At 52.2% G+C, this 22,348-nt stretch overlaps 1 protein-coding gene across 1 annotated transcript in view; it reads left to right on the top strand.

The window, feature by feature from the left end:
* VDR (vitamin D receptor) overlaps positions 1 to 22,348 on the top strand; it is a 55,471-nt gene that overhangs the window by 11,190 nt on the left and 21,933 nt on the right. Inside the window, exons 2-3 of the mRNA XM_045830079.1 lie at positions 9,577 to 9,658; positions 12,280 to 12,427. Coding sequence (XP_045686035.1) covers positions 12,282 to 12,427 — 146 coding nt within the window. The 5' untranslated portion in view covers positions 9,577 to 9,658; positions 12,280 to 12,281. The remainder of the gene's footprint in view (positions 1 to 9,576; positions 9,659 to 12,279; positions 12,428 to 22,348) is intronic.

Genomic DNA, 22,348 nt, shown 5'->3' on the forward strand with positions numbered 1-22,348 from the left:
TTAGGGTGTTTTTGGCCCAAAACATTGAACAAAGGCATTATCTTTTATCATAGCTCTGGAGGGAAGGCTGGGCTTGTATCACATTGGCTAGCAATGAGTGTGGGCACCCTGACTCAGAGGACGGGCTGGCATGTGCCCACACGTGTAGGGGACTTCCCACACATGTCCAACGTGCAAGTTGTTTGTGACCATCGTGTGTTGGTGGCCAGTGCCCTTCCTTAGAGCGATTCCTGGAAACAAGGAAGTGACCTTGTTGACCGGGAGAGCGGAGTGGGCCCTGTGGATTGGTGGAGTCAGGCTTGGGATGGGTCAGCTGTGGGTAACTCAGGTCTCCCTGTGCGCAGCAACTGTATCTGGCCACCCTGGACAAGCTGATGCGTTAAATAAGGATCAAACTGGTGATGTGTGGCTGAGCTGTTCGCCAACTTTCACCTGCCCTTGTTGAACCTCTTGTTCTTTCTTTTAATTTTCTCTCACAAAACAGTTTTTCTTACTTAGCTGTGCTGAATTTTCCAGAACCCTCTCCTCTACTTCTCCCATCCAGCTCAATTACTCGTGGTGCTCTTGCCAGGATAAAGGATTGCCCCCAAAGGAGGATGGGGGCGGGTTCTGGGTGTGCACCAGCTGGGAGCTTACCTGTTGCAGAAGAGGGTCGCTGCTTTGCTGACCTGGGGGCCCTTTCCAAACGAACCTATGGGAGAGGGGCCCGTTTTAACTTTCTTTATAGCACTCAAGGCTGATTCAGGTTGGAATGGGGGTCTGAATGGAGTCTGAAAGTCTTCGGTTTCAAAATATTATTACAATAATTAAAATGCCTGGTATTCAGGACTCAATGGGTTTACTAGAAGAAGAACTCAGCAAAAGAAAGGATGGAATATACCTCCTATTGAAATGGTTGGTTGGTTGGTTGATCTGTTCCTGGTGCCCTTTCTCTCTCTGCAGCCATGAAGAGCTAGTTCCCCTGCCTCACAGGCACTCTTTCCCTTTCACTTCTTAGCCCTTGCACATGTACGGTCTGCCCGGGGCCCTCGTTACCCTTCTCACCACTGCCACATGAGACCATGATCCTCATGCCTCATCTGAGAATGTGAGAAGTCACCTCCTTTTGTTGATAGATGTGAGTTTGTTGTATTTACTGTTCACAGTTTTTGATCTTCTATTTCTTAGGTAAGTCCCTTTAACATTTCATATAATAAGGGCTTGGTGATGATGAACTCCTTTAACTTGACCTTATCTGGGAATCACTTTGTCTGCCCTTCCATTCTAAATGATAGCTTTGCTGGATACAGTAATCTTGGATGCAGGTCCTTGCCTTCATGACTTGCATACTTCTTTCCAGCCCCTTCTTGCCTGCAAGTTTTGTGTGTTTTTTTTGAGAAATCACAAACTCACAAACTATCAACAACTGAGCCTAAAAACCAGAAACAAAAACTAAGCAAACAAATAGAACAGGAACAGAATCATAAAAATGGAGATCATATGGAGGGTTATCAGTGGGGAAGGAGAGGGGGAAAAAGGTACAAGGAATAAGAAGCATAAAATAGGCACAAAATAGACAGGGGAGGTTAAGAATATTATAGGACATGGAGAAGCCAAAGAACTTATATGTATGACCCAGGGACATGAACCAAGGTGGGGAATGCTGGAGGGTGGGGGTGTGCAGGGCAGAGGGGAATAAAAGAGTAAAAAAAATTGGGACAACTGTAATAGCGTAATCAATAAAATATACAAAAATAATATTTAAACAAAAAACAAAAAAAGAAGTCACCTCCTGTCAAGAACCTTCTCAATCTTGCCAGCACAAGGCCAGGTGCTCTCCTACGTGCTCCCACCACACCTGAGCTTACCTGTATTGTGGCGCGGACTGTACTGCAGTGTAGTTCCTGTTGGTCTCCCCCAATAGGCAGTACACTTTCAGAGGGCAGGCAGTGTATGTGTGTGGCTCACCTTTGTGTCCGTGACTTCTAGTACAGGGCTTGCTAGTCAAGTGCTTAAAACCAGGCTGGGGTCACCTCAAAGATAAGGCATGAGAGGCCCGAACCAATGCCGACCACAGTGTGAAGCCAAGAAGAAATGCTTTAGCCTCCCTGGCCAAGGTGGTCCCCAAGAGGAAATCTACACAGAAGGGTGCTGGAACCCCACCGAACAAGCTCTGGAGAAGCTCTCAAGGGAGAAATCATTCTATTCAGGAACCGAGGAGCAGCTGGTGTCGCCTTGGGTGACTGACTGCTCTGCCCCCTAAAGTGAATGTGCACTGCCCCTCCTGCCCCCATTTGGCCTGGGCCCTGGAAGCTTCAGGAATACAGGAGGAGTGTCCACCCCTCACTAATAACCCAGAAGACAGAGAGGATCCTTTGGGTAAGTCAGCCCCTTATGGTACAGAAGCTGCCAGGTAGAGAGTTACCCTAGCCCCGCCCAGCTCAGAGGACCCGGGTTCCTTTGCTGACCCTGACATAGGCTTCAGAATCTACCCCAAGCTAAGTGAATGGCCTCTCAAAGCCTCCAGGAGCTGGAAACAACCAGGAGTCTAGGCCCACCGGGCCACAGTCAGCCTAGTGTCTAGGTTAGCAGCCATAGCAGCGCCATCCTGCTGCCAGGGCAGCCACAGCCCTCACTGCCACCTCCAGGTTCCAGCCCCTGACATCCCATTGAGGCCTTTCCCAGTGCCCTGCCTTCTGCTACCTTCAGTGGTGGGCAGGAGTGGGGTGAGGAGGTACCCCTGCCCAAGTGACAGACAGGGGGACATTATTGAATTGCTCAGCTTCAGGCCCCACTAGGTGGGGAAGAGATGTGTAATAGATGTAGGACAAGGTCTTAGTGACAGAGGACACAGGAGACAGACAGCACTGGGTGAGAGTGGGAAAGGAAGGGTGATGAGCACAGGAAAGGTTAGTCACACCAGTGACACCCCGGGAGCCACAGGCCTGACCTTCCTTGTAGAGGGAAAGTCCAGATGCGTGACTCAGCCTCTCTGCTTATTGGAGAGACAGTAGGATGATCCATTTCTCCCCACCCCGAGCACCAGATTTTTGGAAGCCACAGTCAATGGGTGGGGTGGTCGGTTTCTTCCCAGTTCAGCAGAAATGTGGCTCTCTGCGCAATGTTTTTTGGGGTGGAGCATTTGGAACTGAGAGCAGCCTTCCCGCCTCTACAGCACCTTTCCGGGCCCTGCAAGTCTTCTCGTTTTCCAGACTCTAAACTCACCAACTACTGTGCTGAGAACAGCCATAGTTCTAATAATGAGAGCTATATCATATACAACACAGTGTGCCAGGAGCCGTGCTGAGTGCGACCCAGAGACCTTGGTCTCCACAATAGCCCTGTGACTGAGGTGCTGTCATGTCTCAGGGATGGGTTTGGGGGGAAGCTGGTCAGTGGCTGGGTAACTGAGGCCATGGTAAGCTGGCCATGTTGGTTGTGAGGTAAGCATGGGATGTGATGCCAAGGATCTTGAGGGTCTCAGAGCTGGTGGGACTGGAGACTGAGTACAGATCTTCACACAGCACAGGAAGAGTCTGAGGGATTCAGAGATCACATTGGTCCCAGAAGAATGATGAGGAAAAGAAGGCTGGCCGGGGTCAACTTGGGTCCAGGTGGATGTGGGCTGGGGGATGCTTAGCCTGGGTAGAGCCCCCAGGAATCTGGGCTTGGGGATGGCTTGGGAAAAAGAAGCAGCTCTCTCTTGCTGTTCTGAGGCCATTGGGGTTTTTGGGGAGCAGGGAGGGGATTCCATTTACCCATCGCCTGCTTCAGGAATAGCAGAGTTCGGGTCTCCCCAGAGGAGGGCTGGACTCACCCTCCCTGTATTCTGGTGCTCCACCTTCAGACTGCCGCATTTTCCATTCCTTGGACTCCACGTCACTGGACATAGAGCCTCCCTGGCTGATTAACTTTTGCCTGGAGCAGATACCCCAGTAAAGTGCCCTCATCCTAGTATCCCAAGAAAGCAACCCAGAGGAGAGAGAAAGTCCCAGGTATACCCTACTTCCCTCTAAAATATTTGCTGTCTTGAGTCCTCATCTATTTCTTCAGGTCTTGGAGGCCAGAGCAGAGAGCTGGACTGGTCGGGCAAAAGCAAGGGTAACCCTCGCCTGCCTCTGTGTTTCCCTGTACTGCTTGTAAGGAGAGAGTCCGTGCTGGGTGGTCCTGCTGCAGTCTGCAGCAGGGCCTCCTCTGTGGACTCCCACGGCTCTCCTGCTCTGAAGAGTGACATTTCCCCTCCTCCAGGGCCCATTTCTCTCCCACCCCACTCTGTCCCCCTGGAAGCTGCTCAGGCTGACCATGAGAGTTCTTGGGATTTGGCCAGGCTGGAGGTGGAGAATCACTTTTCCTCGTTGTCAGGCTTTGGGCAAGTCACTTCCCCTCCAATGGCCTCGGCTTCTTCAGCTGTAAAACCAGAGATACTGGGCTGCAGCTTGCGAATGAGTTGGTTCCCTGTGCTTCACTGGCCACTGTCATTGCCCACACTTTCCAGCAGTGACAGGGCATGGCCTGCCTGTTACCTGGAGAGAAGTAATCAGCCCAGAAATCTTGTTGACAAAGCTGAGGGCAGTTTCCACTGGAAAAAAGCAGCTTGCAGGAATAACTGTTGTAGATAAGAAATGGAAATACATCAAAGTTAAGCTATGTATCTCCTGCCCCATGGTCTAGGGCCTTGTGCATTTCTGCCTCCAGCCACCGCTCCCAAGAAAAAGTTCTGGTGAATGGCTATTAGAGGGGAAGTTTGTAGCCTGGTTTCTATGAGTGAGCTGTAACCCTTGACACTGTATGGGGTGTCAGTCGTGACCTTTATCACGTTCTCCAAGGTGGTATCTATTCCCCCGCCAATTAATTAAGAAGCGCCTCCAGGACTAAACTCCTTCGTGAAACTTCTGGGTCATCATCCACTTCCTTTCCCATCAGCCAGTCAGTCGTTGAATAGCTCGGTACACCCCATGTATGTTCTTAGAGCTGCAGTGCTGGCGCCAGCCTCCTCCGGAGCAAGGGAGCCAGAGAGGGAGGAGGCAGGCAGGCTCGGCGGGGCTCCCGCAGCTGCTCCCGCTCCCGCTCCTCCAGGGTCCTCTGCTTGGGCCGAAAACTGTTCTCTCCAGGTGGAAGGCCACGGAGGCAGATGCTGTCTGCATTCAGTCCTTACTTACTGTCCTGTGGGAGTCAGGACCATACCCGGCCAGTTTACAAGGTCAAAATCAAATTAAATGCAGCTCAGGCTAGCTTCCCCTGCTTCTCCCCTGCAACCTCACCCACATCGTAAAAATTCTACATTTTTCTATTTTTTGTGACAGCCTTCCAGCAGATGAGGAATGGGCCCCTTTTTCTAATTTTCACCATGGCACCACGCGGTGGCCCTGCAGACTGCTCCTCCAGAGATGCCGTGGGACTGGCCCACCAGGCTCGTCTCGGGCTCATCTTAGGTGGCTGCAGAGAGCTGTTCTAAACATAGAGCCATCTCAAGAGAGCGGATTGTCATGGGAGATATTCTCCATCAGGAAAAATGTTTGAGCGCAGGCTAGAAAACTGGCTGGAATATTATGGAGGGATCTGAGATGGTTAGACTGGGTAGTGTTAAGTTTCCTTCCAGTTTTTAGATGTTCTGATGTGACTGGTATCTGTTTGGTTTTACTTTGGACATTGTAGTCTATAGAAAATAATCTTCAATCGTTATCGCCCATACTTAAAATGTGTTTATGGAGCCCTGACTGGTGAGGCTCAGTGGGCTGGGCATCATCCCACAAACAGAGAGGTTGCAGGTTCGACTCCCAGTCAGGGCACATGCCTGGGTTGTGGGGCAAGTCTCAGCTGGGGGCCCGCAAGATGCAACCAATCCACATTTCTCTCACATACGGATGTTTCTGTCTCTCTCTTTCTTCCCGCTTCCCCTCTCTGTAAAAATAAATAACGCTTAAAAAAAATACGTCCATGGGGAAGCAATGGGGGCAAGAAATGGTTTGGATAGGTTCTGTTTACACAGAACACTTCCTCTCCCCTTGCCCTCATTTTCTGTCTATTCCCCTTCAGCTTCTTCTTCTGCTGAGACTGTTCTGGAAAAAGAACGTGGGTATATGTTAAGGATAGTAGAGAAGGAAGAGAGGGCATCACCCTGGCTGGCTATGATATTGCTGTGCCTAAGTTACATTAGCATAAAGAGATGGCAAATAAAAAATAAGGAGGGTCACACAGTGTGCGGCCCTCTGCGGGCAGAGCTGAGAGGCTGGTGGAGGTGACACGGCAGGGTCAGGGTGCGCACTCACACGTGCAGTTGTGGCTGGCGTGCCACGGGCCTGTCTGCTCTGCAGAAAGCCGCACGGGAGGCTGACTCTGTGTGTATCAACTTTAGGAAGCAGAAGAATTGTCTCCCCTTCTTCTGGGATATCACTTAGCTTTCCATTTCTTTCTAGAAAGAGGGAGAGCTTTGAGTCAAGGTCAACAATTGAGAAGCCCAGTTTCGATCAGTCCGGTCCTAGCCCCACTGTGCAAGGCCCCCTCTCCTGGGTTTCTATTCTCCATGGGCTCAGTAGGGGCCACTGCACTCATGCCCCTTCTGCTCCTTAGCATCTGAGGGTGAGTGGGCCTCACTTACACTAACACGTAAGTTGGGACTCACCTGGTTCCTAAAGGAAGGGGGTCAGGGAGAAAGCTTGGTGAGGGAATCTCACTTCCTGGATGGTCTTAAGGCCCCATCATGATGGGGATTCTGGCCTTGGAGTTAGTTGCACACTTTCAGAGCTGAAAAAGCCCTCAGAAGTCAGAGCTCTTCTCTACCATTTGTCCTCCCAGAGTCACAGCGACAGCACCCCCAGGACGCTGAGGCGGGCCCAGTGGATGTGGTGGAGTTAACCGAGCCTGGCCGTACTTGGGTCCTTGTCTCGCCAGGGCTCTGCCCAGGACGCCCTGCAGCCGCCGCCCCACGAGGCTGCCTGGTGAGACTCTGCAGGGGATGCCCATTTACCGCTGGAAGATGGGGTGTGTGATGTGTGAGCTGATAGGCAGACGTGTAGGAGAGGCAGTGGTTTTGGCTTGTATAACTGGAAGGAAACCTGTTATCTCTTCATTTCTTGCTAAGGCAAGGTCAGGCCTGGGGTCAAGTTCAGGCAGGGGTTTGATGACGGGTGCAGACCCCGGAGGAATGGAACCCCGGGGCTTTCTGCAGGGCAGAGCTCTGCTTCTCAGTGGCTCTGTGTGGGGCTTTGGGTATTTCTAAAACAGAGGCAGGACGAGGCTGCTTTGGGGACAGCCCCAGCAAAAGCAGTGGGTTGTCCCGTGTACTCAGAACATGAATTGGGGGTGAGGGTTATGACGTGATGAAGGGGGCTGGTATTAAATGGTGTTTTTCCACTTGTCCTCTTTTGTGTCCTGTGTCTTTGCCCCACTTTCCATGCTGTAGGCTACAACTAAGATCGTCTGACAACGACCATCCAGTAGTGCACAGTAGTGCATGGGGAGGGGAGGCTGGTGTGCGGAATGGTGTTTACCCAGATAACAGGGGTTGGCTGGCAGAATGGGGGTCCTGGCTGAGGCCAGCCATGCCCTGGTTTCTGGAGCCTTGGGAGGAAAAGATGCTCTTCCCTCGGGGCCTGGGGATTATTCTCTCCATCGCTCCCTGACTCAGGGGAAGTGAAAGGAGTCCAGGACTTAGGGTTGGGCAGATGACAGGTATTGGGAAAGGCAGCAGAGCAGAGAGACTCAGGGCTCGGCTGCCCGGGGTCCAATCTGAGCTCCAGAGACAATTAACTTCTCTGTGCTTTAGTTTCCTACCCCTAACATAGGGGTCATAACAGTGCCCACCAGCAAGGTCATTGCGAGGATTAAGTGAGAGTGTAGGTGAAGAACTCGCAGCGAGGCCGGGCGCAGAGCTGTAGTGTCTGATGGTTATCACTGGGGTGGGAGGAGTCGGCAGGAGGCGAGGGACGCACCTAGGCACGGCAACTGTCCTGTCCTCGTTTAGCCCCTGGCACCACCACTTGCCCAGCCATGGAAGCCTCGGTAAGTCAAGTCACTCAAAGTGCCCTGGACTCTGGTGTTGCCATCTGTGAAAGGGGGCTGCTGCTCAGCTCACAGGAAATTAGAAGGCTTATGTGAGGTCACGTGTGTGAGCGTAGCAGGCTGGCACCCAGTAGGGACCCCACGGACTTCATTTTTTAAGCTCAAGGGTGGTGGTCTACCTGGATCTCATGTCTGACTTCTGAAAATCTTAGAGGCAGAGGACAGGAATGCAGTGGTCCTTCCTGTTCCCACTTGGCTCTCACCTCAGCCTCTGGGAGCCAGCAAGGAGTTTGGGAGGTTAATCAGGCCAACGGGTAGAATCCAGAAGGGTGTGGTCAGCTGGGGCCTTGGGCAGTAGAAGTAGAAAGTGCAAAGGAGAACTTCGCTTGGGGGTAAGTGACAACATACCTGTCTGCAGCAGGTATGCCTCCTCCCACCCAAGGTCCTTGGGAGTAGGCCAGACCAGCTCAGGTTACCTCAGCTTGATCCACCGGCATTTTCCTTGGACGTCCCGTAGGGGCTGGCAGTGCCCAGGAGGGTGGTAAGTGGGCTCAGTGGGCTGGCAGCCCTGGAGCTGGGCGCAGGTCTTAGACTGGGGCTAGTAGGGCCATCGGAAAGCAGAGAAACCAAAGCTGGGGCTCCTGACCTTCCCATCTGGGGTTTGATTTAAAGGTTTCTGTCTGCCAGGTTGCAGGGTCCAGTGCGTGCGGATCTCTCTATCTCCCCAGCCAGCTCCTGTTGGCACCAGTGAAGGGAGGACGTGTGTGTGTGTGTGTGTGTGTGTGTGTGTGTGTCTACGGGTGGATCAGCAGGGCTGGGTGCGGGTGGAAGTGGGGGGTGGGGGTGAAGTTCTGCCAGCTCCACCTTGGTGACCTATCATGCTACTCAAACCCAGACTCCGGGCAGCAGAGTCACCTTCAGCCCTCACCGAGGCCGGGGGTGTTGAGAATGTCTGGGGAAGAGCTAAAAGTGGCAGAAAACATCCTGTTTGAAAGTGCGTAGCTGTATTTAACCCTCGCAGCACTGTTCCGCCTACGCTGGGTCTCCATGCACAGGAGTTCCCGACACCTGTCTTTGAAGCCGTCCAGGCCCTGGGCCAAACCCCAGTACGCACTGTTCCCAGCTCCCCGAGGCTCCTCTTTGTCCTGCATGGGGTGTGTGTCTCCTTCCTGCCCTCAGCAGTGGGCGGCACCCCCCCGCCCCACCGTGGTTCTGCTTCTCCGAGCACCCCTCACATCTGGGGTGGGGGCTGTGGGGGCAAGAGTGACCCCTCAGGAAGAAGCCCTCCTCCCTCCTGACACCCTTGCAGTGAAGGGAGAGCCTCTGGTAGGGTGGCTATTGCCACTGCCCTCGCTGCTCCTTGCTACTCCCTGCCTCACAGGAAGGCCTTTCCTGGCTGCTGCCTGGTCCACACCCCCACACCCCTGCCAGCCGCACCCGCCCTTGATAAGTCACTTCTGTCAAGTTTCAGTCCCTGATCTGGGAACTAATGTCCCTGGAAAGATCCTCTGTCACCAGCCTGTTGGGCTCCTTAGAGGACTGGCTGTGAGGTTAGGCTCACCTGTAGATAAAATGTTTCCCCTTTTTTCCCTTCAGAGTCCTTTTGGTCGGAAGTGTCTGCGAGACCTCACAGAAGGGCACCCCTGGGCTCAGCTTACCTGCACGCCTGCTCCTTCAGGTGGGTGTTTCCTCATCGGCCACAACCTCCCTGGTTTTCCATTTTGCAGCAACAGGGCTGGGCTGTGGGAAGCTGGTGGGCAGGGGAAGGAAGAGGACACCACCCTGGGCTTTGCACATGCAGGGTGGTCCTGCGTCAGCAGAATCAGAAATAACCCGCTGCTGAGACCCAGAGTCCTGCGGGAGTGGCAGTGGGGGTCAGAGGCGCTCAGAGCTGGGGAGCTCACCTGAAAATGCTCCTCTTCACAGTAAGCCTCTAGCCACCTGAACCAGCCCTCTCTCCTGCCTGACCCAGGGCCTGGGCCCCCACCCCCAGCCAGGAGCCTCCCTAACAACAAGGCACTACCTCTCCCTCCTGTGCCCTAAGGAGCCCAGGAGATGCTGACATTTCTTACATGGGTTCGACTGATGTTCCCCTACCCCCACATTCGGTTTCTCTTTTTCCAACAGATGTTTGGGCTCCCAGATGATGCAGACTCTGTGGCAATGTCACGCTAACTGGGAGTTGCGACACCTCAGCTGACCTGGGGTTAAGCCACAGGCATCCTAGACAGTTTCTCCTATTGCCCCACAGTGCCATGGGGCCTCTGGGATCCCCACCCACAGGGCAGATGAGCGCGGCGCTCTGGCAGCCCAGGGAGTTAGCCTAGACTCGGGACGGGTTGTAGGGGCGCTGCCGTAGACCCTCAGCCACTTTGTCTGTTGTTTTTAATGGTTTTAACTTTGTGAAGTGTTTTATATATACACACAGGCATATGAAACATAAAATAGTGTTTTAATTATAAGATACCATATACCTACCACTCAAAAAATAGAATGCGGCTACTATGTAATGCCTCTACATGCCCTTTCCCATCTCACCCCCTGAAAGGTTTCTGTTAATCATTGCATTGTGCTTTTTCTAAAGTCTCTCTCTCTCTCTCCCTTATATGTATAACAATATAGTTTAACAAGTGTCAATCTAGCTGTGATAGGGAAGGGTAACAGTGTCACTGTTATTACATTAAAGTTCCCAGGAGAAGAAGAGTTAAGGAGAAAGTCAAGGGACCTATGACGTCTGTCTGTGATCAGGGGCCCCTCTACCCCTTTGGGAATGGCAGTGTCATATACTTATCTGTCCTACTTCCTGCCTGCGGCTTGAAGCTCTTTGTGGAATTTTTTTAAAATTAAGTATTTGTTTTGTGCGTTTTATAATCACAGTTGCTAGAGTTTGGGCTTCTCGGGGCCTCATCCGTAAAGAGAGTGCTAGTGGCCCTTCTCTCAAGGGCGACGTGAGGACGGAATGAAATACGGCTCCCAGGGGCTTCCATGTGCCACACCCTGGCTCGGGGGTCAGGTGCCTGGTCTTGGAAAAGAAGCTCAGAGCCTCCAAGCTCCTCCCACCCCTGACCCCCCCCATCTCTCTCTTTCACCCACCCCCGGGGTGGGTGGACATGGTGCCACGGGCGGGAGGGAGCGGGGAGCTTATCCCGCCACCACTGGCCTCCTCTCTTGTTTTCCTTCTGGCCCGAGGGACCCTGCCCTTGGGAGGCCCAGGGGCCACTTACACCTGAAATGACCCTGGCAGGGACTCTGACGAAACTGGGAGGCGGCAGGGTCTGCAGCCTCCTTAGGGAGGCCCAAGGCACCCCAGAAGCAGCCCCGAGCGCAACGACGTTCAGGGTCAGGGGCAGCAGGTGAAGCCAAGGCCCAGTTTGCTCAATGGAAGTGTTAAGTCGGCTGCTGTCTGAGCAGGATTTCTCAGAGCTATTACATTCTGTTCCCTCTGTCTCTTTCCCCTTTCCTCAAGTACGAAATCCATCGCTAGATGATAATGCTTATTTATAAAAGCCATCTCTGAAAACAAAATCAGTTAATTGTGTATGACTCACACTGCTCAGAAGGACATTTGAAAGAATGTGTTAATTTTATTCTGGAGGGAAAAAAAGAGGGGAAGATTTGATTGCCTTGGGACAGCGCAGCAGGGGCCCGTGGGTCCTGAGTGGGACGGCTGTGAGGAGCTGGCACAGGAATGGCCAGGGCTCTGATGTGGGCATGTAAGTCCTTCATTCCCTCACCCTCAAGGACAGAGGGACTGAGGGGTTCTCTCCGCACTGAGGTCTCGGGCCCTTGGTAGTCTGCCTTTTTCTCTTGGAGCGGGGCCCAGGGCAGCATAGACTCTCGGACCTGCTGCTGATGCCAGTGGTGCACATGTGTTCATCCTTCCCTGCACCCCTTAAAGTAAAACCCCATTGTTCCGAAGAGGACAGTGGGGCATGAAGAGGCTGATCCCTTCACCCGGAGTAGCCCGGAGTAGCCAGGAGTAGCCCAGAGTAGCCCCGTTAGTACGCAGCAGAGGCAGCCCTAGAAGCCAGGCAGTCTGAGTCCAGGCCACGCCATGAGCAGCGTCACCAGTGCCCCGCAGATCCACTCCAGATCTGGGAGAGGGAGCCCTGCTTCTGCTCAGCAGGGGAAGAGGGGCTACAGAGAGTCATGTCATGAGGGCACCAGAAAAATCCTGCTGGGGCCTGGGCCCCAGTGAGCTGCCCAGTTTCACCGAGCTCCCTGGAGATGGGGGAGGGGATGCAAAGGATGCCCGCTGGCCCTGGCCCTGACTCCGGCGCCTGCCTGCTGTTCTTGCAGGGATGGAGGCGATGGCGGCCAGCACTTCCCTGCCTGACCCTGGGGACTTTGACCGGAATGTGCCTCGAATCTGCGGGGTGTGTGGAGACCGAGCCACGGGCTTCCACTTCAACGCTATGACCTGTGAAGGCTGCAAAGGCTTCTTCAGGTGAGTCCTCCCCAAGGGCAAGAAGGAGGAGAGGAGGCAAGCTTCCTGTAAAGGACACCCTGAGTTTTCCATGTCTCCTTCCTCACTGTGCCCACGAAGCATGCCAGTTCCCTCAGGGGAAGCTTCTTCCACCCCTCTCCTCACTACGTCTGCATCCTCTGACCCCTCAGACAATGCTTTCTCGAGGTCACTAGGTAAGTCCCCACCTTCCCACTACACCTTGACCCACAACCCCTGCACTAACCCGCGTGTCTATTCTTCCAGAGTGACGTTCCTCCTCAGGTGACATGGGCAGCTTCTTAACCCTTGGGGACGCCCAAGACCTTTACCTTAGCATTTGCCCTCCCATCCAAATCAAGCTGTTTTTTAGAAGGAGGACAACTGCACCCCTGGTCGGACCTCCATGCTTGGTCCATGCCCCTGTCCTCCCTTACCACTGGCTTGCTTGGTCCAGGTCGGAAAGCCAACCCAGAAGGCACAGGCAGTGTCAGTGGTGCGCTGGCATCCTGTCTGGTCAGCGCCAGTTTCTCTACCAGCAACCCCTTCTCTTCCTCTGTCAGGCCGGCATTGCCACTGCAAACAGTATGGGGACAGTACTGGAAAGGCAGAATGAAGGAGGTTCCCATTCAAAGCCAGGAAGGGAGGGTGGGAAAGTGATGAATTACAGGATGGGACTGGGAGCCGTGAGGAATTAGCGTTGGGTGTGTATTGGAGGGAGAGAAACCAGGAAGAAGGCACCTGGAAAAGAGCTATACATCAGCCTTGACTGTAAGCAAAGGGAAGGAAAGGGTGGTGGCCATCACAAGCGTAAAGAGCAAACCGAGGCCAGAACAAGGACGGGGAGGTCGGCCTGGCTCCCTGAACTGAAGTGTTCTTCGCTTTGAGGCCAGAGTGAGTCAGAGGCCTCAGGACCTCTACGGTGCTCCCCTCTGGCTCAGGGGTTCCTGGGCTCACCTGCCTTCTATCCCGGGAATCAGCAGGCCTGGAGTTTCATTACCTTGAGCAATCGCTGGGCAGCGGGGTTTCTGTGGGTGCTAATTGCCTATTTGGCCTGGCACGGGTTGCCCGCTTGGCTTCCCGGCAGCCTGCTCACCAGCTCGGGGAACCAGACCAGCAGCATCGCTGGCTCCGGGTCTGTTGCCACGTCTCTTGTTCCTCTTGTTCTGGCCTGAAGCCTGCACTTCCTACAGGGTGAGCCTTCCAGAGCCCAGGCTGTGTGTTCCGGGTGCCCCGTGGACCCTCTCCTGCGAGGGCCTGGGAATGGGGTGCTTGCTTGTGACGGCTAGTGGAGGAGTCTGGGAGCACACATCAGGGCCTGCTTCCTCCCGGGAAACCGGTCAGAAGTGTGTGGGCTCTACAGGGGGCCATGCCGCTCATCAGTTGTATGTCCTTGCTCAAATCTCTTGACTTCTGTTTGTTACCTCAGCCAGCCACATGGTACATTAATATCTAGTCCCTGTACTATATAGTTAACCTGAGGATTAACAAGGTTGTATATAAAAGTGCTCTGAAAAGCATAAAATACAATATAAGTATATTATTTTTTATTTTTATTAATTTATTTTTAGAGAGAGGGGAAGGGAGGGAGAAAGGGTGAGAGAAACATTGATGTGTAAGAGAAACATCGTGTGGCTGCCTTTCACACCCTCCCCAGCTGGGGACCTGGCCCACAACCCAGGCATGTGTCCTGACTGGGAATTGAATGAGCACCCTTTCGGTTTGCAGGCCTGTGCTCAGTCCACTGAGTCATGCCAGCCAGGGCAAGTACACTATTTTTGAGTGTGAGGGGACAACACTGATGTTCTTAGTAGAACCCTGCCCTGTTTATTATAAAATAAACAAAAGTTTCTCCAGCCACCCACCCTCCTTTTTTGTTTTATTTCACACCTTCCCTCCTCAGACTTCAGTGAGTGACTATGTTTCAGACGTTGGGCTGGGAGTCGGAAATATGAAGGCCTGCGGGCCGCCTCTCACCAATCTGCAACCCAAAGGTCTCCAGCAGCTCTTGGGGCTGTTCAATTAATCTATGGAGCCCACCCCTGAATCCCCTCTCTTCCCAGGCCACCCATGCTGGGTTCAGCTCAGGAGGATGGGGCCCTTAGGTGGTTGCTGGCTGGATTATGACAAGTAGGAGGTCAGTTTCTCACTAGTGTGGCTTGAATCTCTGTGTGCCTGTGCTTGCTGCCCTCAGACACACATGCAGGCTCTGAATCCCCGAGACGAGGCTGTGTTAGGCATCTGGGTGGAGGGAAGACAGGTTCTTTCATGCCCAGAGCCAAGTGCAAGAGATGGCAAAATGGACAGGGATGACACCTGGCACAGCCATATCACCATAGACCGCCAGTGTGGCTGTGTCGCCGTGGACACGTTATGCTACCATAACCCACCCTTAGCCCCTTTCTACGAGACCCCTTAGAGTCTGTTGCTGGCTGATGGCCAAAACCCCCGCCTGCAGGTCCTGGCATTCTGGGCAGCGCGATGCTTTTGTCTTGTTGCTCTGTCCTCGGTCCGCCTATATCTGTGCTGTCCCTGCCTTGGTGACTGAGCCCAGCTGCACTTTCTGAAGGGCCGACATCTCTGTCGTGGTTCGGTTTGAATTTTGTCTGATAACCACACACACACAGGGTCGATCCTCATTATTTGTGAATTCTGTATTTGCCAGTTTGCCCACCTGCTAAAATTTACTTGTAATCCCTAAATCGATACTTGCAGCAATTTTGTGGTTGTTTGTGGGCATGCGCAAAGTGGTGAAAACGAGTCTCCCAATGTAGCCATTCCCAGCCTTCCGTTTCAGCTCTGGTGCTGTAAGTGTGTCCTTTTTGCAGTCTACTTAGTGACAAGTTTTTTGCACTTTTGTACTTTTTGCTGGTGATTTCATTGTTTCAGATAGCCCCCAAGCATGGCGTAAAGAGCTATTCCTAAGTGCAAGGAAGTCGTGATGTGCTTCACGGGGAAAATGCATGTGTAAGACAAGCGTGGTTCAACCATGAGTTCAATATCAACACATCCACTATATATATGTATATATGCACACGTGTATTAAATAAGGTGTATTTAAATAAAATACACATACAAAACAAGGTTATATATTGGTCGACTGTTAAAAATATTGTGATTAGAGGCTCCCGGGAACCTAACCCTGTGTTTCCCCTGGGAGCAAGGGTTCAGCACTCACTAACTCAGTGTTGGAGTTGACGTTATAGAATCTGACTGCCATGCATCACAGGGAATGGACTGTCTTTACATAATTTATCTTTTTCTCTTTCCCTCTCCCCCTACATCTCTTCTTTCGCTTCATTCAGATTCTATTTGGTATCCTTTCACCTTAGTCTAGTTCAGGCAGTCGTCCGAGAAGCCCCCTGGCACCTCCATCTGTGAAGCCTGCCCCAGTGTCGGTGGTGGGTGCCGTCTGTGTGTCATGCACTGCAGCCTTGGGACACAAGGATTCGTGCAACCAAGTCCTTTCTCTCAAGGAGTTCACTCAACCCTGTCAAGACAGCACCCAAGGAAAAGTATCACTTTCATGTTGGGTCACCGGCTGTTTCCCAAGCCCTGGGGACCAGTAATGCCATTTGGCCATTTTGTGTTTAATTGACTTCTAAGACAGTCAAACTAAACTGCTCTGGGAGCTGGCTGCAGTCCTTCCCGCAGGTCCAAAGCCCGTAATCGAAGCTCCTGGGGAAAATGCAGGGTTCGCTTCCTGTGAGTCTCTGATCGATTTTCATCAGTCGGTCAATATATAACCTTCTTCTGTGTGTGTTTGCTGTTTAAAGACACCTTATTTAATGTATAGTGTTGATTGACATAGTGTTGAACTCATGTCTGAACAAAGCTTCTCTAGCAATGCATTTTCCCTGTGAGGCACATCACAGCTTTCTCACACTTGGGGGCCCTTCAGTCATCCCAGCAGGTCAAAGACTCACCATCAAAGCAAAGTGTGATTATGAAGGCCAGACAGTTCTATTGCTGTGTGGTTGGGAATTGGAGACGATCGTGAGCCAGTCCTCCTGCAAGCTAATTCATGCTGCTCCTTTGGAATCCATGGGCATCTTCAGAGAAAGATGATATTTCCAGTGCATGGGCAGGCTCGTGGATGGCTGTGTGTTAGCAACCAGAGCATGAGTGAGGGCCAGAGCGGGGAGGCATGTAAGTCTAGTAGAAAGCACATTATGTAGTGGGTGATCTGTGGTTGTGGGTAAATCTCTGGTCATGAATGGCTTTGTTCAAGCTCTAATATGAAGGAAAAGGTATAAAAGACAGAGAAGAAAATCAGAGGGCCCCCTTGATGAAGAGAATGAAGGTTATGGTGAAGTTTAAGAGGGGGTCCTGGAAGGCCAGACTGAGAAACAGACCACTGTTTGCCTCTCCATCTTGGATTCATCCTCCCCACTGACGTCGCCTTAATCTGCATCCCGTGGAGCTGCGGGCTGCAGAGCGCCAAGCCAACAAAGGCGGTGTGGAGAAACGCCTTCTTGACTGCTAGCCCCGAGGTTCTCAGGGACCTTGTTAATTATGGGTCTTGTGGAGTTCAGGGGCCAAAGGCCTGTGAGGAGCCAGGAACACAGGGAATGTTCTGGCTTTCAGGAAGCTTGCCCAGCTGATCGTTGTACAAACTGTGATGTGAAGGGAAGCAGAGAAATGGGGCAGATGTCCACTGACTTAAAATTCAAGGTGCTTAGCAGACAACAGAGTAAATAGAGTGGCGGGGAAGATCGGCCACACAGGCCGCTCTACGGACACAAGTGAATGAGTCACCAAGAAGTCAGTGTTGCTGGAGAGAACTTTGTCCGGGTCCTCGAGGTGCTGGCCTGCCCCCACAGCCGCTCAAGGGCGTGAGTGGAAGGGAAAGAGGAAGGTTGTCTATGGATAGGCTGAGAGTAATGTTGGGAGCTGGGGCAGAGAAGGCCAGAATATTTGGGGTAGGAAGATCACTGGAGTTGTCCAGAAAGACAGCTGGGTGGATACAGTAAAGACCTCACCTTTCTTTCCCCGGCCAGTGTTCCATTTCCTCGGGAACTCAGCACTCTCATCCATGGGCACCCATCCCCTCTGTGCTACGGCAGAGTGTAGGGCCAGTGGAGAGGACTGCACACGTTGCCCACACTTACAAGCCACACATCTCTGGTATGCCTATATCCAGGCTTGTTAGTCTGGACGAATCCCTGAAGGAGAGGTCCCTGAACAACCTCTTCTTCACGCTCGTGGGCGGAGGAGGGCATATTTTTTATTGCTGTTCTCTCTGGGACTGAGATCTGGTAGCTTTGTGATAAGGACCATATTATTAAGGATGCCAGAAGCTTTGGAATCAAACAGATCTTGACTCTAATCCCAGCTGTCACATGCATTAGCTGTGTGACATGAAGCAAATTATGTCACTGTGCTTTTTCTTATCACCTGGAAAACAGGAGGAATACCTGCTCTGGAACAGTGTTGAGAGCCTTAGAGACACTGTGTGAAGGACTGGCATGAAAAGCTCTCAGTAAACTGCAGTTATTATTATTGTCCTTTTTTAATGTCTTAGTTTCTAAAAATAGATAACCCTTTCCTCTCCTCCGTCGTGGACCCTGGAATACCCGTGACTGTGGTGTGTCATCAGGGGTCTCTGAGAGAAGGTCCCTGAGCAGAAGTTAAAAATGCAGTGTGAAGAAGGAAGGGCTGGGCCAAGGGGCTCTGAGTGACCTTTACTGCAGTCAGAGGCTTGCAGGAACCATCTCATGCTCAGAGAAACTGGACAGTGGTCACTGTAACCCGCATGAGGGTTACGGGTCCAGATGTCAGGAGCAACAACATGCTTTGAGACTCGGTGCCTGCAGAGCCCTGCATGAGGCCCCCAGAGGGCAGGTGTGAGACCCGGGTCAGCCCCGGGCTCTCAGGCTCCCACCGGGATGGTTAGTGCTGTCTCCTCCAGCCACCATCAGCACCCGCCCCGCCGCCTCTTTCCACCGGCTTCTCTCCCTTCCCTTTACTGACCTTCATTGACTTTGTGCCCAGTCCCACTTCCTTTACAGCAGAATCCTTACCACAACCCACTGTGAAAGGTTGCTTTCCTTTCACAGATGTGGGAACTGAAGCACAGGGAGATTAAGTAACTTGCCCAAGGTTGTGTATTAGGATTTAAATCCAAACAGATCAATCTATCAAAGCTTGTATTTCCTTTTAAATCGTTATATACTTATAGTGGGTGATAGATTTTTTTACGTGTAAATAACCCATGTGTATGATTTTTCTTAAAAAAGATGCAAGCAAGTGTCACAGGTTCGATTCCCAGCCAGGGTACATGCCTGGGTTGCAGGCCATATCCCCCAGCAACCGCACATTGATGTTTCTCTCTCTCTCTCTCTCTTTTTCTCCCACCCTTCCCTCTATAAACATAAATAAATAATATCTTTTTTAAAAAAGATGCAAGCAGTTCACAAGGACATATAAGTGAAAAGTAAGTCTCCTCCTTACCCAGTTCTCAGGCCCCCCTCTCCTCCCCCAGGAGCTGTCACTGTTGCCAGCTCACTGTGTTTGCTTTCAGACTGTTTATGTGAAAGGGTGGGGGGCGGCTGGGGGAGGGAAGTATATTCTACTGGTCTTGCTCTCATCTAGGAAAGGATGCTTCTTCGAGCCTGTTCCTGCTGCAGTGTTCTTCCTATGTCCTGTCCACAGTCGCCTCCTCTGCAAAGCTGTGCTCTGGTGCTGATGGGCATTTAGGCTCCATCTGTGGCTCTCCCGACGGCGCCATGGTACCCACCCTTGTGCCTGCGTCTTTGGGCCTAGGGGCTGGATTCCTGGAAATGGATTTACTGTGTTAATGACCCTGTGCATTTTACATGTTGGTAGATACGGCCAAATTTCCCTGCAAAAAAGGAGATCTGTGCTCTTTGCCACATTGTTAGCTAACACCTTTACAGTTGCTTTTTTAAACTCACCTGCTGAGAACCCATTGATGCTGCCACATACAAATGGCCCATGTAGGTTCCACCAAGCAGACCACACGGGTCTTTCATATAAGGAGCTCCATCCCTCAGGGTCCTGTATCCAGACCACACTCTGAGGCTTCTGCGACACTCAGGCAGCAGCGGAGACAAAGCCCGGAGCTGGTACTTGGCCCCAGGCTTGGGTGTGTCTCTGCTGGCAGGGTCACCTACTGGCGAAGGAGCCTGCTGTCCCAGGCCTGAGACTCTTTTGGCCCCAGGCACTTTATGTTTTCGTGAACTGCTTGTCTCTCCTGTTTTGATGAACTGGTCTCTGGCATGAGATTTGGTCAATGTCCTCTCTCACCCCTGACTTTCTAGAAACTGAATCTATATTTAGCCTTGTTGCACTGTCCCTACCCCCTTCCTGAGCAGAGGTATAATTGCCAGCCATCCAGAGGATGACAGGGTCCAGGCTCAGGGCAGCAGAGGCAATGGGCTTCCATGGAAACCCGAGGCTCTGGTTTCTCAAAACCAAACCAGCTCATAGGCAATTAGCATTGGGAAGAAGGCAGGATGGGGTGTGGCTCGTCAGGACAAAGCACAGAGCCAGGGCTGGCCAGTGTGGCCGCCCTGACTCCTCATGGGCAGAGGCTAGATGACAGCCACGTGTGTGGAGGTGCTCTGAGGAGGCAGGAGAAGAAGGAAGAGTTAGGCCATGGAGCCCGTGGAACCTGTGTCCCAGCAAACAACCATGCTGGGACAGACACACCTGAGAAGCAGCTCTGGGATCTGGGCTCCAGAAAGGACCTGGGTCTGCCTGTTGGAGCTGGTGAGGGAGCTCTCCATCCCCCAGACACTGAGCCACTCTCCAGAGCCTGACGATGTTCTATATGATGTGTGAGCTCCATCTTCCCCACGAGGATTCCATGGCCTTTCCTCTGTAGCTGTATTTAGCTTGGGAAGAGATGCTTACTATAAAATCTTTACTTTAAAATCCTTTTTTTTATAGGGTTCTCTTTTTTTAGGTTTTATTTATTTATTTATTTTTAGAAAGAGAAGGGAGGGAGAAAGAGAGAAAGAGGAACATCAATGTGCGATTGCTGGGGGCCATGGCCTGCAACCCAGGCATGTGCCCTGACTGGGAATCAAACCTGTGATGCTTTGGTTCCCAGCCCGCACTCAATCCACTGAGCTACGCCAGCCAGGGCTAAAATCGTTTTAAGAAGATTTTATTTATTTATTTTTAGAAAGAGGGGAAGGGAAGGAGAAAGAGAGGGAGAGAAACGTCAATGTGTGGTTGCCTCTCACATACCCCCTACTGGGGACCCACCCTGCAACCCAGACATGTGTCTTGACTGGAAATTGAACCAGCAACTTTTCGGTTTGCAGAGTGGCACTCAGTCCACTGAGCCACACCAGCCAGGGCTGTATTTTTTTTGAATAATAATAATTTAGAGCTTCATAAGCTTATTGGCTGCATTCTGCATTGTCCATATAATGTGGAGACCCACTGCAAGGGTGGTGGGCTTTGGGAGAAGGTGTGGCAGAGGGTGAAAAGCACAGGTGGCATTTTTGCCACAGGTCTGGGCCCTACTGTGAGATAGTGTGTCTGGCCAGAGGTGGTTAACAGTTCCCTTTTCCTCCTCCCTCCCTCAATTTTTCCCTACCTTTCCTCTTCGAGTCCTGCTCCTCCTCCTCCTTCTTCTTCATCTCTCCTTTCTCCTCCTCTTCCTCCTCCTTTTTTCTCAATACTCCTAAGCTTCATGCCACTATGAAGCTGGAAACAAGAACACTACTTTTTTCACAGAGCTAGGGCTGGGGAGAGGCTTTAGCTCATGTGTCTGGAAGTGGCCTATGTGTGATCTCTTGGGGCCCATGGCCTTGGAGAATGAAGGGGAAGAGCTCTGAGCCAGACAGGACAGTGGGTGGGAGGACAGAGCAGCCCCTCAGCTTCCGGGGAACATGCCTGGTTGTAGAAAAGAGAGGGAGGGAGGGAGAGAGAGAGAGATGAAAGCTTGATCTGAATTAGAAACTTCTGGTCTTTGAGTAGGTTTTGAGAATTATGGGCCTTCTGGGGCCTGAACATTTTGTGGTAACAGGTAGAGCCTCAAAAACCACAGAGTGGAAAGTAGTCAAGTGGGGACCAATCTCATGTCCTGGAGTGGAGAGCTGTGCCCTGCAGTGATGACAGCGATATATTTGGGGTGTCCCTGATAGTGCCCGAAGTACTTTCCCACTCTCCTGTCATTCTGGAAAGCTGCAGCGGAGGTGTGGAGGCTCGAGGGATCAGGCTTCTTGTTTCCGTAACGGGGGGCGGGGGGGGGGGCGGCGGGCAGAGACCTGGGATACGGTCTCTCCTGGGTGGTCGCCGAGGGGCAGGGCACAGCCTCTGGTGGACTTGCCCGGGGCTACACCACCCCCAATAGCCTTGGCCATTCCACCTCCCTGTAGAGCCTGGTCTGCTGGTTGGTCCCTTGCATAATGAGGGTTGTGACAGGAGGGGACAGGGACCAAGGTCCGAAAACCAACAGCAGTCACTTCCTGGACCACTGGGCTATCCTTCACCTTGAGCTGTGCTCAAGGGCCAGCTCCCCGGGCTGTTTGCCTATGGGCTCAGCTTCAGTGAGCTCACCGAGTTTCTGGGATAAAACAGTGCCTTCGGTCCAGGGAGCTAAGAGCAGAGCCTCGCACCCCTAAGGCTTCCAACTTGGGGGCCTTTACTTCTTGCTGAATCACCTCACTGCTAAGTTTATTGATGTCAGTGGTCCTTTCCATAAAACGAGGGGGTACACTAATGGTTTCTTGGGTCCCTGAAGGATCTTAGAGTCCAACCACCTGTGACTGCCGGCAGAGCTGATCCTCTGGTCTCTTCCCCCATATCGCAAGGGCCCTGTCGGTTTGGTCCCCCGGTGTCCACGTCAGCTGATAAGCGCGTTTGTCCTGACCCCCGTGTCTGTCCTCGTGAATGTGAACAGTGAGTCATTTTCCACCAAGAAACATAACAAGTATGTGACATCTG

Source organism: Phyllostomus hastatus, unplaced genomic scaffold (assembly GCF_019186645.2).
Source record: "Phyllostomus hastatus isolate PE091 unplaced genomic scaffold, TTU_PhHast_1.1 phas_scaffold_93, whole genome shotgun sequence".
Classification (NCBI taxonomy): Eukaryota; Metazoa; Chordata; class Mammalia; order Chiroptera; family Phyllostomidae; genus Phyllostomus; species Phyllostomus hastatus.